General features: G+C 58.3%; 1 protein-coding gene across 1 annotated transcript in view; it reads left to right on the plus strand.

Moving 5' to 3' along the window:
- Positions 1 to 14005, plus strand: part of CCDC33 (coiled-coil domain containing 33) — a 41696-nt gene that overhangs the window by 20868 nt on the left and 6823 nt on the right. Inside the window, exons 10-13 of the mRNA XM_075764867.1 lie at positions 3746 to 3875; positions 3985 to 4106; positions 4381 to 4452; positions 9323 to 9445. Of these exons, the coding sequence (XP_075620982.1) occupies positions 3746 to 3875; positions 3985 to 4106; positions 4381 to 4452; positions 9323 to 9445 (447 nt within the window). The remainder of the gene's footprint in view (positions 1 to 3745; positions 3876 to 3984; positions 4107 to 4380; positions 4453 to 9322; positions 9446 to 14005) is intronic.

The raw sequence follows: 14005 nt of genomic DNA on the forward strand, positions 1-14005 counted from the left end.
CTCCCCGGGGCTCGAGTACCGCTAGCGACGCACGTTTTCAAAATAGCCGTTGCCAGGGAAACATACGCTTTCGGCACGCGGCATCATCGGGCGAGCCGGGAGGAGGGCTCCGCTTTTGTTCCGGAGCCCTGCTAAAAATTGGCAGGGAGGGAGAAGCGGGGCACTGGAGGGATGCTGGGGTAGGGAGGAGGTGCGATGGGGCAGCCGAGCCAAGAGCCAGCGTGAAGCTTCCCGCTCCTCAAAACCGGAGCTCCTCCATCCCTTCGCCTCTGAAAAGTGCCAGCCGAAAAGGTGGCGAGGGCAGATGTCCAGCCGCCCCGAAAAGATGGATCCAGCTGGTCGCGAAAGCCGGTGGAGCACGCGCGCACGCGTTTCTCCGTCTCGGTCTTTCCCCCTCCGTGCGTTGAATTTTGATCGTCTCGGAGCGTAACTCCCTGCATCAACACATTCGGGGAGCCCATAAATAAAATATTACTTAGAAAAGGCCGGCCAAACGCCAAGTTGCTCGCGAGATAGCGAATTATCATAAAAATCGCTAGCGCGTTTCATTCATTACAATAATTGTTGTTTTATTGTCCCCCCCCACCTCCCTGGGTTGATCTTTGCAGGTGAGAGGTGGGGGGAGCGCCGGGGACCTTCTGCTTTGGGTCTGCACCCGCTTTGGTTCTCCCCGGGGCCGCTACCCCCAGTCCCATCACAGCAAGATGTTCAGGGCTGCTCACGCTGGCTCCGGAACAGATATTAGGAAAGAAATCCCTGCGTGTTTTCCCCCCCCCGCCGCGTTATTTCCCCCCCTCCATCTCTTTGCTCCGGGATGCAGCACCCCGAGGCTGCAGTTTCCCAGCCAGAGCAGGGATATTTCTCTCCTCTAAAGGCAGCCAAAATCCATTTCCTTGGGATTTATAGGGATAAATACATACAGAAATGCCCAGGAACTCGTGAGACCTGGGCGCTGGGCAAACCCAAGCCGAGCCCCACAGCCCCGGCGCAGGCGGCAACGCCAGCGAAGAGCCGTGGGAGCCCGACGCGGGAGGACGAGTGATTAAACCCGGCCATCTGGCCTGCCTGCGTGCTGCTGCCTCCTCCTCCTCCCCTCCGAGCCCGCGCTGCCCAGGATGCTCTCCCCGCGGATGCGCGGACACGCTGCCCTGGGGAGCTGAGTCACCCCCCCATCCGCTCTCTCCTACCCGTCTCCTGCCTCAGTTTCCCCACCTGTAGGACACGGTTCATTCCCGAGGAGGAGGAACTCCTAACGCCTGGGAGGAAAGCTTAGGGGAGGAGGAGGAGGTGGAGGAGGAGGAGGGAGCGTTGTTGCTCCGGTTCCAGAGGTTAATGGCTTTCCCTGAGCGAACTCCCGGGCAGGCTAATCGGATTCGATAATTCTGCCAGCCCAGCGCGTCCTCTCGCCTGTCGGTTCCCATCAGCGTCTGCAGACAACGGCACTTGGGTTCACCTTCAGTGGGGCACACCCCCCCTTACTTTGGTTTTTGGGTTCCCGGGTGGTTAACCCTTCCCTGCCTGGCCAGGAGATCTGGTTTTCCTGGCCAGGAGTTAGCTGAGACCTGCACAGAGCCACCTGCAAGAGTGTTGGGTGCCCTCCTTGGGTGCTCTCCTTGGGTGCTCTCCTTGGGTGTTCTCCTTGGGTGCCCTCTTTGGGTGTTCTCCTTGGGTGCCCTCTTTGGGTGTTCTCCTTGGGTGCCCTCCTTGGGTGCCCTCCTTGGGTGCTCTCGTTTGGCCAACAGCCCCTTTCTCACCAGAAGGGATGGGTTTGGACACGCAATGGTTAATCCATCGGGTGGGTGGGCGCCGGTTTGTGCCCCCTACTTAAAACCACCGCTGTGTCTGCCCTCCCGGCACCAAGCTCAAGCCTTCGTGATGCTATTGCCGTCTAAGATAAATCTCCTTTGGGGCTCTTTCTCTTGGGGATTGTCCAGTTTAACCCACTTCTCTGGAGCTTCTCTCTCTCTTCTGGGGTCTGCACCCTCCAGACAGGCGGCCGTGAGGACCAGGGGATGGTCCCATCCCTCCAGAAGGCAGGAGAGATGTTATGGGCTTGGCCACCTCTGCCTCTGCTCGTGCCAGTGATGCTGCCTTTGAACCAGCCTTTGGGAGATGAGCTGGGGTAGCCAAGGAGGATGAAGGCGTCTCCTTCCTCCTCCTCCTCCTCCCCATCCCCTTTGTTGTGTTTCTCCAGGTGGCCCTTGGCAGAGGCGGTTGCTGTGCCAAGACGTCTGCCCAAATCAGCGCATCGGCTCTGACGCCCCGGCGCAGAGCATCCATCTGTCCCGCCGAGCCGGTGGGAGACAGCCTGGCCCCCAGCCCCCCAAAATCAGCAAAGGGGGGGGGGGAAAATCCTGGAACGTCATCTCCCATCCCTGTCCAAGTGAGAGGAGCCATGTGGGCTCAGGACCTCCGACAATTGGGGTCAAATTAACAATATGCTCCCACGTTTGACTTTTCCCTTCCCCGCCGAGTCTAAACCGACACCGTCTCGCAGCGTTTTGTACAGGTCGGTGCCGGGAAAAGTAACCGGAGGCAGCGTTCGGTGGGGTTTAGGAGATTTTCCCCCTCCCCAAACTGGGCTTTCTGGGGCTGACGAAACAGCCCCGTGAGCTGGGATGCAGGCTGGGAAAGGAGAGGAGCAGTTGGAGGGTGCTGAGCCCAATCCGGATGCTTTGAGCTGCCCCGAAGGACTTAGAGGCGCAGACTGGGCTCCCTGCAGTCAGAGCAAGCTGCATCCCGGCTAAAAATCCCAGCTCATGCTGGGGACCCCCTGACAAATTCCCGGATGAGATAGCCAGCCTGGGTGTTGAGCCAGCACTGACAGCGCTGCCCGTTGCAGCCCATCGTGGAGGGGGTTTTGGGGCTCGGAAGCATCCCAGCCCCGCGCTCTCCCCTCGGTAACAGCCCCCGGGGCTGCGGGTAATGCACCGCTGCGGGTCTCCGAGGTGCGTAATGCCCATTAGCATCCCCAAACGTGAACCAGAGGGAGACACACATACCCCCCCCCTCCTCCTCCTCCTCCTCCCTCCCCGGCGAAGCAGAAATGTGCTGATGCAGAAAAGCCGATCGGCATCTCGTCCCCGCTGGGCGATGCTGGCCGAGGGGATGGAGCAAGAGCATTAAAAAGGAGCCGCTGTCAATAATTTCTCGGCGCTGGGCAGCCGGTGTAAAGGCTGACCTTTGGGATTGCTGGCGGGGCTCTCCGAAAACGAAGGGGAGCAGCTGCTGGCGGGGATGGACCGATGCCATTTCCAACGACGGCTCGCGGCTCCGGGGATTAAACGCGTCGCCCGCTGTTCGATAGCTGTCGGGTAACCCGGAGCTCACGCTTTGGGAAAGCAGCTTGCGAACAGGTCCGTATATCGTCGCGAAAAACTTTCCCAAGGGTGAGCACCGGGTTGGCCGACAGATAGCGAAAGGCTCACCCCGGAGTCAGCGCAGCTCATCTTCCAGGCTCTTCCCATCGTGTTTTTAAGCACGGGGTAGCTGGTCCGTGTGCTGTTTTCCTCCTCCGGCTCTGCGATGGGGAAGGTGCTGGTGGGTATGAGCTGGATAGAAGCAGCCGAGCTCGAAGATCCAGTAAAAACCAGTTCAAGAAACTGGGATTCAGGGTTGCTTTTGAGCCAGGGCACAGGTTGTGCATTTCTGCACCCTCTCGCTCTCCTCCCCCTTCCATCTGCCCGCTTATTTACCTATAGCAAGAGAAAGTATCTGCAGGATAATTTTCCTGTTCTCTCCTAAGATGTCCCGACCAGCCGGAACCCCAGAGCAGCCGACCTGGGACACCTCCTTCCTCTTCCATGGCCGAGATGTGGCCACCATCTTCTCCGAAGACACGGCCCTGGCGATCGAATATTATCCGTACAAAGCCAGTGAGTCCGGGAACCCCCCCGAGGATGCTCTCCCTTAGCCCCGGCTTTGGCCAGGGACAGGTCCTGGGCTGCCGTACCCCCAAACCAGCTGCTCTCACCCCTTTCCCAGTTTGGGATGCTCCGGGCACCCTCATTCCCATGGGATACTCGGTGCTGCCCCTCACCAGCCGCGTTTTCCGAGAGCTGGCAGCGCAGAGCGGCGGGATGCGTGTGGACGGCCTCGCCGTGCGGGTGAGCCGGGGACCGCTGCGGGGTGACGCTGGGCAGGGTGGCACGGCGACGGTACCTGTAGGTGACGGTACCTATAGGCAACGGTACCTATAGCTGCTGGCACGGCGGGAGGGATCAGCCTGGCGCGGAGCTCCCGAGCATCCCGCGGGAAGCTGGGGTCCCTGCTCCGAACCGCAGCCCCGCACCCCCGGATGGTATCTGGGTGATGGCACCGAAGCCCTGGTAGAAACGCAGAGGCCGGCGCGGGCTGTTGACCCTCCCTCTGCCTCCCCAGGGCGCGCACCCCAAAACCACCACCGGGACCATCCCGACCGTGGGGCTCTGCCTGCGGCTCCTTCGATCCGAGGTGAGATGCTGGGGAGGAGGGGGGTGCAAACCCCGAGGCAAGAGGGATGGGGACAAGGACGGGGCAGGAGGTGGCTCTTTAAACCCGCCGCCCACTCTCCAGACCTCTCAGGCTGGGATCAGCTGGGCTGGACCTGGGGTTTATCCCTTGCGCCTCTTGTCTCAGGGCTCTGCATCGCCCCGCTGGAAAAAGCGGCGTCATCCTTCGCGCATCCATCCGTGGCTTTTGGCACGTGCTCGCATCCCGGGGGGAAATCCCGACCGGAGGCAGCGGGGCAGGCAGGGCGCGGGCAGCAGGAAGAGGCTGGTGGCTGTCTCCATGCGGAGAAGGGCCGGGCTGGTTAACCACGGTGACAAATGTCCGGCTGTCTTCATCCTCCAGCGTTTGTGGTCCCCGGGGATGTCGCAGCAGGGAGGGAATTTGGCTGCTTTTCATCCCGGGGAGGGGGGAACCCCGCTTGGCTCCAGGACCGGCCTTTGGGCAGGTCAGGATGCGGCCACGAGCCTGATCCATCTAATTATTGCAGCCACCGGCCTCTGCTCCCATCTGCAAAAAAAAATTAAAAAAATAAAAATAAAAATCCGCTCCGTAAAGAGAATTTGGGACAGGTCAGGATGCCGCGCTGGCAACTGCATCCCCCCCCCCCCCAGTCCCCGGGGAGCCGCGGAGGGTCCGGGGCCCGGCTGGTGGGGGTCTTTGGAGTGATTGCCCAGGGGGGTCAGCAAAAAGGGGTCTGTGCGTGATGAATTATTCACATGGGTGTCACTAAGTGCAGAATTAATCCTTTTGCTTCCAGCTGGCTGCTGCACTAAATTATCACTCGCAGTCATGCGGGAAAATGCTGCGGAATTCATTTAGCTGATTATTGTTTTGATCTGGGAGCCGTAATTTTTTTTTTTTTTCCCTCCTCTTCCCCAACCTCTCCCTTTCCTTCCCCCCCCCCCACCTCCAGCCCTGCCTTCCTTAATATATGTAAGAGCTGGGAGTGGAAACAAAAAAACCAGGAGATGCAGAGCCGGCCTGGGGCTCCGCGTCTGGTTAATTCATCCGGCGGCAGCCCGGGCAGACGGACCCGGAGCGATGCAAATCGATGAGCAGGTCGCTGCCAAGCAGGGTGAGGGCAGGTTCGGGCCCCTCACGGCTTTGCCAAGGCTGTTTGTTTCTTGCCTGGAGGTCGGGATTTTTCCAAGGAAGACGCCCCAGCTGGTTGGCTCTGATCCCCAGGACCCCAAAACCGCAGCCTGGCAGGCAGGGGAGATGCCGCCGCTGTTGCAGCGTGGGCTAGAGCATCTCCTCTCCTGCTTCGGGCAGCCCCAGCCTTCAAGAGATACGTTAAGGCTGGATTTACAAGTCCTCAGCTCATGCCTTACTCCTAAGCTCAGCTTTAGGACAGCAAGAAGTGGCCAAACGAGGGCCAAGAGGCAAAAACAGGCAACACGGGACCTGACCGGACCCGGCGAGGCATCAGGGCAGCCTTTGTACCAGGGTCATCCTCGGGGTGCGAGGACCCCCAGCATCCCTGCCCATCCCCGGGGCTTAAGGACCCCCAGCATCCCTGCCCATCCCTGGGGTATGAGGACCCCCAGCATCCCTGCCCATCCCCGGGGCTTAAGGACCCCCAGCATCCCTGCCCATCCCTGGGGTATGAGGACCCCCAGCATCCCTGCCCATCCCTGGGGTATGAGGAGACCCAAAATCCCTGCCCATCCCCAGGGCTTAAGGACCCCCAGCATCCCTGCCCATCCCCGAGGTATGAGGACCCCCAAAAATCCCTGCCCATCCCCGAGGTATGAGGACCCCCAAAAATCCCTGCCCATCCCCGAGGTATGAGGACCCCCAGCATCCCTGCCCATCCCTGGGGTATGAGGACCCCCAAAATCCCTGCCCATCCCACGCCGTGCTCCCTTGCCCCACAGCTCTCCCCAGCCAGCTGGCAAAAGAGAACAGACTCACCGAGCTCGTCTCATTTCTTTTCTTCTTCTTTTTTTTTTTTTTTTTTTTTTAAATTTATTTTGATGCAAAAAGCTGAAAATGCATAACCTAGATTGGCTGGGCTTTTTATAACAAACAGCAGCTAAATAAACCCCGGGCCATCTGTACTCCCCGGTGTACTCGGAGCCGGGTGTAAATCCCGGCTGCTCCACGGCCTCTGTGGGGATTTCACCGATTCTTTTACCGGGAGTCTGGATGCTCCTGAGCTTGACTTCGGATGCTCACGTCAACCTTTCACGCTGGAAAAATATCCTTAGAGTCAGGGTTTTCGAGGGATAAAGGGGGGGATCCGGAATAATTGGGCTCATCCCCCGGTATTTCTGCAGGGTCTCGAAACCCTGCTACATGATAATAACCACAGGGAAAAGGTTTGGAGCAGCTGGTTTATTAAAAGCCAAGAGCCTTGACACCAGGGATGAGCAAAGAGGAATCCTGTTATCCCAGGAAAAGGTCCGAAAGGGCAGCGCTGGGTCGCAACCCCCCCCCCCCCAGTAAAGGCATCGAGACCCCCGGGTTTGCTCCCACCCAGCCCGTTCCCTCCTTTGCCTTCATCCCCTTCGCGCTCCCCAACGAGAACAAAAGACTTTGATCGGCTCAAGGAGACAAAGAAATCAAAGACTTCAGCAAAACGCTGACGTTTTAGCAAATTAACGGGGCTGGCGCTGAAAAACTGTTGCGGGGAGAAAAACCTGCAGCCGATTTCATCCACCTCCGTTCCGGTTTGCGGCTCGAGGCAGGGCTTTTATTTTCCCCTTCGTTCTTCTGCTTTTTCCACCCCAAAATGTAGCGTCTTGCCCAGAAAAGACAAGTCTGGCCATGCGGTACCCAGTGGCAAATCAACGTCCCCGATGTGCCCCGGGGGGGGGATGCTGAGCCTCATCCGAGGGCTGGAAAATACACACCGGAGGCATCTTTATTCCCAGGGGATTTATTCCTCACCCCTGTTTATTAATCAGAATTGGTTTATGCTTCGTTTTGGCACGACTTCACCTTTAACTCGGCGCTTGGGACCTTCGGAAAGGGGGGTGGGGGTCATCCTCCGCCACTGCCACCCGCTTTGCTGTGCGCCCTTGGTCACGTCACCCGAGACGGGATCTGGGGATGCTCCAGCACGTGGTGATGGCCTCCGAAAAAAAAAGGGAAAAGCTACTACTGGATTTGGTTTTTTTTTTTTTCCAGGCAAGGAAAAAAAAAAAAATCAACAGGCTGGCTATATCGTTGCCTAAACAGCCTTAATTTATGTAATTGCTGCCATTTAAAAGCAGAAGCAGCTCGGCGCCCGGCGTAAATTGTCACAGAGCCAGGGTGTAAATCGTCACGGGGCCAGCCCGGTGATCAACCCCTTTTGGGCTGGCAAAAAAAAAAAAAAAAAAAGAAAAAAAAAAAAGGGGGGGTGGGGGTTTAGAATTGGTTGGGAAGGGGAGAAACACCGTGCGTTTGCAGTTATTTCGGCCTGTCTGGCCGGGTTTGTCCAGGTTTTATCCCCAAACTACGTTGCAGGGGATGCAGAAGCTGGTGAAAGGCTTGTTTTGGGGGGGAACATTGCCTTTTTCTGGCTGAGAGCTTTGGGCACGGCCGAACCGCTGGCAGCCGGCTCTTGATTGACATCTGTCCATCAAAAGCATCACCCATTTCCCCTTATGGCATCGAGGATTACAAGAGGCTTTACGGCGTCGGGAGCATTGTTAGAAAAAAAAAAAAACAACAAAAAAGGAAAAAAAAACGAAAAAAAGGAAAAAAAAAAGCAGAGAATGTCTTTGTTAAGGAGAATTTGTTGGTTTTCGCCCACCGGTCCCGGGGGAGTGTTCAGGGCCACGATAATTAAATTAAGAGCACGTGCGCTCCGGCGAGCAGCTCTCCGGTGGGGCGATGGTGCCGGGGCCGAGCCGGCCATCGCTCCGGCACGGCGGGCAGCAGCTGTACGTCGGCCTCGGTAATTGCAGGCAGAGCCTAAACTGTTGCATTTTGCATGATGCCGTTCCCCGGGGACACGGGGATGGGGGGTATGTGGGGTGTGGAGGGGGGGGGGGGAAAGAGTGGCGGGGTCGGGGGGGGACATCTTCACCCCGGCTTTGATGCTGGAGGAGCTTGGATGAGGTCGGGGCCGGCGGCGTAATGAAACGCGGCGGCACAGGGGGGCCGCCGCCGCTGATGGTGTTAATGAGGCAGCGATGAGGAAGGGCACGGGGACGCCTGCGGATGGAGGGGAGGATGCTCGCTGGCCTCGTTAGCGGCACTAACGAAGCAGGGCCAGGCGCGGGCACGGAGTAATACCCGACGAGGGCCATTTCGCCGCTGCTCGTGCCCGTAGCCAATTTGGAGAGGGCGCCCAGCGAAGCCAAGGGAGCATCTGGGAGGTGGGGAGGCGAGGATTCGCCTGGTCGCGGTTGCCGGCTCTGGGGCGGTGAAATAGGTGGGTGCCGGGGTGCCACGCCTCGACACGAGGGTCCTGGCGGATCCCATCACCCAAATCTGCCCTAGGACTGGTCCCTGCCCGTGACCTTGTCGTCGCAGGCTGACTCCATCGTTTATTCCATTAGATCCCACTTCCCCCCCCTAACCGGATTAGAGGGGAGTCTATAAAAGCCAGGCTGGCGGGAGGAGAGCGGGGCGCGCAGAGCCGGGCGCGGGAAACGAGGGGCAGGGAAATCACATTACCGCTGCCGGCAGTGTCTGGCAGGGAGTCTGGCAGGGGCTGCCGGAGGTGCCTTACCCGGCAGGCACCGAACCCCGGGGGCAGCACCAGGCAGAAAAGGGGCTTTTAGCATCCCCTCGCGCCCGCCTGGACCTGGGTCCCCACCTCGTGCAGCGGGTGCCCCCTCCTTGCCCCTCTCTCCGCATCCCTCCATCCTTCAAACTGTGACCTCTCCCTCCCCAGAGACCCCCGGCGTTCCTGACCCCGTCGGGCAGCGACGCCCTCCCCAGCCCGGACCCCGTCACCGGCGCGCTCGAGAGGGGCCGAGAGCTGCGGGCAGCGCCCGTGCGCCCATTTTATGGCCAGGTAAGAACCCACGAGAGAGCAGGCGGTGATGTCACGCCAACGCCCTGCCCTGCCGGCCCCCACGAAGGCGTGAGCCCCGCTTCCTGACGGTGAAAAATTGACATAAATCCCAAATTTTAATCTCTCTTCCAACGTCCGCGTTGCTGGGAGCGGTGCTGTTTTGGGGTGGGACAGGAGCTGGAGGGGCCACAGCATCCCGTCACCTCGCTGGTGAGCAGCCTGGATGCACCAGCATCGTTCCGATTACTCAATCCCAAATCCACGTAGGAAATTCTCTCCTTTTACCGTTGCGTTGTGCTGGAGACCCCCAGCTCATACCTTTCTGCTCCAGCAAAAAAAGAAAGAAAGAAAAAAAAAAAAAAGAAATAGGCAGCTATTTTCTTCCTCCAGCCCTTTGTACTTATAAATGGAGCCCTTGGATGAATTCAAACCCAGCCCTCGTGGTCCTAATATCTTCCTGTACTTTAAGCCATCTGGCTTTAAAAATAACAGGTCGTTAAACCTCAATTCTGCTTATTAAATAGCGGGGAGGGAGGAGGTGGAGGGGCCCTGTGCTGCCCAAACCCCACCTTCACCCCAGTCCCCCTCCCTGCAATTCAGGCTGCAAAGCAGGAAGAAAATTAGCAATAAAATAACAACCGTAAAAATACAGAAAAGCTATTTTTTTTTTTTTAATTTTTTTTCTTTTTTTCCTCCAGCTGTTTTAATTCCTCCAATCCACTGAGCTTTATTGCTTCTTTTTCTGTGGCTGCGGCGGCTACTTTATGCCCAGCCTAATAGAAACCTGTAATGGGGCGTGCGGAGGCGGGTACCGCAGCACAGCTTAAACGCCATGAGGATGCGAGGTCCAAATTCGACGGACCGAATTGCCCTGGGGATCCAGAGAATCCCCAGCACCCCTCAGACCCGCCCAGGATCCGGCCCCGGTATCGCTACACGGTCCGTGCGATGTGTTTTCACCCCTGACTTTGCTATTTCCTTGAGCCGATGCTCCGAGCAGCCTCAAATCCAGCTCCCTGTATCCTCACAAGAGCATCCCTGCATCCATAAAATGAGGGAGGGTGGGAAGCGGTTTCGAGGATGCTTCCAGCAGGACAACGGGAGGACAGAAAAGGTTTGCGCAAGCCCCGGGTACACCCTGCCCTGCCCTTTTTCTAGCTAAAAATGCCAGAAAGCATGGCTGGTAGGATTATTATTTTTCCGCCCAACCTTTGACAGCCGTTTTCTTTCTTTTGCCTTTTTTTTTTTTTTTCTTCCCCCCCCCCCCCCCAAAGCGCAAATTATTTTCACTCCGCTTGCATCGTAACGCGGGGGATTTGCTTGGAAAGCCCTGGAAAACCCATCTCCTGCCAGCCCAGGGAATCAGAGCTGACACCCTACTAATGGAGCGTGTGTGCGGGAGGGAGCCGGGACATGATGGGGTGTCACCCCCCCTCCGCCGGGGTCTGGGGGTGGAGGGGGGGGGGGAACATTTGGGTGATCACAGCCCTGTCACTTCTTCCCACTCCGCTCCGGGTGATCAAACCCGGATCCTCGTCCCCCCCCCGCGGCTTTCCAGGTCCTGCTCTGGATCTGCTCGTTAATGCCTTCATTAAAAAGTAAAAGTGGAGGGGGGGAGGATAACAAAGCGCCGAGGAATATTATCGGAAAAGGGGCGGAAAAGCCTCCGTGCAGGTTTGGGCCGGGGATGTTAAACCTCCCCTTGGGCTTACCAAGTTTTGGGGCTGATTTCTGAGGGCCAAGCTAGGTGACTTTAGGCTGAGGTTTACGCTGGGCTCAGCCTAATCGCGTTTTCCTACCCTTCCGCCCTCTCGCTGAATAGATTTGCGCCTCTCTTACCAGTTGATGAATAATTTACAAGCAGCACTTAACGATTAGGAGGGCGTTTTCTCCGACCTCTTCAAACATTTGCTTCTTCTTCGAGCCTTTCTTTCCCCGCTCCCATCACCCATAGTTCCCCCCACGTATCACCACCGGGGATTTTACGAGCCAAAGGGCCTCTTGTGGGGCTGGCAGAAGTAAATATCTTCTTTATTTTTTTTTTTTTTTTTTGGCCTTGCTGGCATTTTGTTCCCGGCACCGCACGTAAGATGGGAGCCCAGATGCCCCCCCCCCAAAAAAAAACCCTACAGAAGGGTGGTAGAACAGGCAGCGGTGGGGGGGGACAGGATTTCTTGCTCGCCAGCAGCGTTGGGGACCCTTTGCCGGACCCACCGCCAGCTGCTGGGCAAGGTGGGGGCTCCTGCGCCCACCGAGCGGGGTCTTCGGCCTCGGGGAGCTGGGAGGGGACCCCCAGCGTGGTACGGCACCGCCGAGGCCAGCAGCTCCTTGGGGCTGGCAAGGGGACGGGGGGGGTGCGAAGGCTGAGGGTGCTGCAAGGGGTGAGGGTGCTGCAAGGGGATAAGGGGATGGAAAGGCTGAGGGTGCTGCAAGGGGTGAGGGTGCTGCAAGGGGAAAGGCTGGTGCATGGGGAGAAGGTGCTGCGAGGACTGAGGGTGCTGCAAGGGGAGAGGGGGATGCAAAGGCTGAGGGTGCTGCAGGGGAAAAGGCTGGTGCACGGGGGGAAGGTGCTGTGAGGGGCGAGGGTGCCGTGAGGGTGCTGTGAGGGTGCTGTGAGGGTGCTGTGAGGGTGCCGTGAGGGTGCTGTGAGGGTGCTGTGAGGGTGCTATGAGGGTGCCGTGAGGGTGCTGTGAGGGTGCTGTGAGGGGAGAGGGTGCCGTGAGGGTGCCGTGAGGGTGCCGTGAGGGTGCTGTGAGGGTGCTGTGAGGGGAGAGGGTGCCGCCGGGGGAGGGGGGGATGTGACGGTTGAGGACGCTGCAAGGGGCGAGGAGGGTGCTGCGGGGGGTGAGGGTGCTGCACGGAGGAAGGCTGCAGCCCCGCTCCCCCCCGCGCTGCCGGCCCCGTGTGCGGCTGCAGCCCCATCTAGTGTCAGCCCCGCCGTCCTGCCGGGCCCCCCCAAACCACCCACCCCCCCTAAAACCCCGGCACAGCCCGGCTCACCCCCCCCCCCCTCCCAGGGCCGGGAGAGGCTGGGATGCAGGCGGGATGGCAGGTTTTTAGGTGAGGATGAGGATGCTCGGCTTTGCCCGGCCCCCCCGGGGATGCTCAGGGTTAGGCGGTGAGCGGGACACCCCACGGGTGCCCGAGCACCCACGGGCACGAGGGACGGCGTGGGTCGGGCTGGGTGGGTTTCCCCAGCACGCCCGTTACGCAGGATTAAGCTAATTAATAAAAGAGGTCCATAAATCACCTGATGTGACCCCAGATAATATTTATACCCGTCAAGGAGATTAAGGATTTGGCAAGTTGCTTCCCCTTTTATTTAATTAGCTTTTCGTCCCGGTGACGATGAGCCCGGTGCATGAAGATGCCGTGCTAAGGGACCCCCCCCCGGTGTGTGGGTGTCCCCCGCCCGGTGTGGCAATGTCCCCCGTCCTCGCTTCCAGCCCGACCGGGCTGGTGGAGAGTAAAAGCAACTGGAAACGCTTTTTTTTGGGTTTTTTTTTTTGGGGGGGGGGGTAAGATGGGGTGAGATGCGACGGCGAGGAGGAGGACAGAGGGATGTGGCTTTTGCAGGGCACCCACTGTCAGATGTTCAGGGTGGTGGGTGCTCAGGGTGATGGGCGCCACTGAATTTTTTTCGAAGCCGGGGGATGCAAATGCTTCCAGGGCATTTAAAAAAAGGGGGGGGGGGGGGGTGTGCTATGGGGAGGGTATTTCACTCACGGATTTTAATAGGTGTGCTTGGAAAACAGACTCTTCGGGGAGCTGCCAAGTGCTGCCGAGTCTCCCGCTGGTACCGGGAGGGGGGTTTGTGATATTTCTCCACTTTTTCACACCCCCATTTGCTGGAATTGTGTTTATCTTAAAACACAGATGAGGATGTTTTCCTAGGAGGGAAAAAAAAACCCAAACCGACCAACCCAACCCGAAAAGACCCAGCGGGAACCCGGGGTAACAGTTGCAACCTGTTTCCCTCATTTTTTTGATCTCAGGAGGGGGATTTCTTAGATCTGGCCCCGGTTTGTGGTCACGGGGGAGCAGCAGCACTGGGGGATGCTCTGACCCGTGCTGGGAGGCTCTGCCGACCTCCCCTTCCTCCCTTTCCCCCTGGTCACCATCACTTGGGGACATCACTCCTGCCGTCCCCATCCCTCCTAAAAACAACCCCGTGCAGCGGGAGGGGGTAATAAAAAATTATTTTTCAGCAGCCGGGAGCTGACTCAGCCAGAGTTTGCTCTCAAAAGTCATCCCACTTCTTCCTATCCACCGCTTCGCTGCTTTTTTTCCTTTTTTTTTTTTCTTTTTTTTTTTTCTTTTTCTTTGAGCAAAATAAACCACCAGCGACTCGCAGAGGAATCGCGGTCCCTTGCTGGTGCCACGACTTTCGTAAGCCTTATCTCGAAGAAGCAGGCGGGCGGGTGGGAACCCAAGGAACCGTCGTCTTTACGCCGAGCATCTCGCCTCCCCGAGTTACCCGGTGTAATCCGGAGGCTTTTTATTTCCTTGTACGACACGATATCAGCAGCCGGCAGCTGGGCCCGGAGCCGGATAGCGATG

The sequence above is a fragment of the Balearica regulorum genome, chromosome 12, assembly GCF_011004875.1.
Source record: "Balearica regulorum gibbericeps isolate bBalReg1 chromosome 12, bBalReg1.pri, whole genome shotgun sequence".
In the NCBI taxonomy this organism is placed as follows: Eukaryota; Metazoa; Chordata; class Aves; order Gruiformes; family Gruidae; genus Balearica; species Balearica regulorum.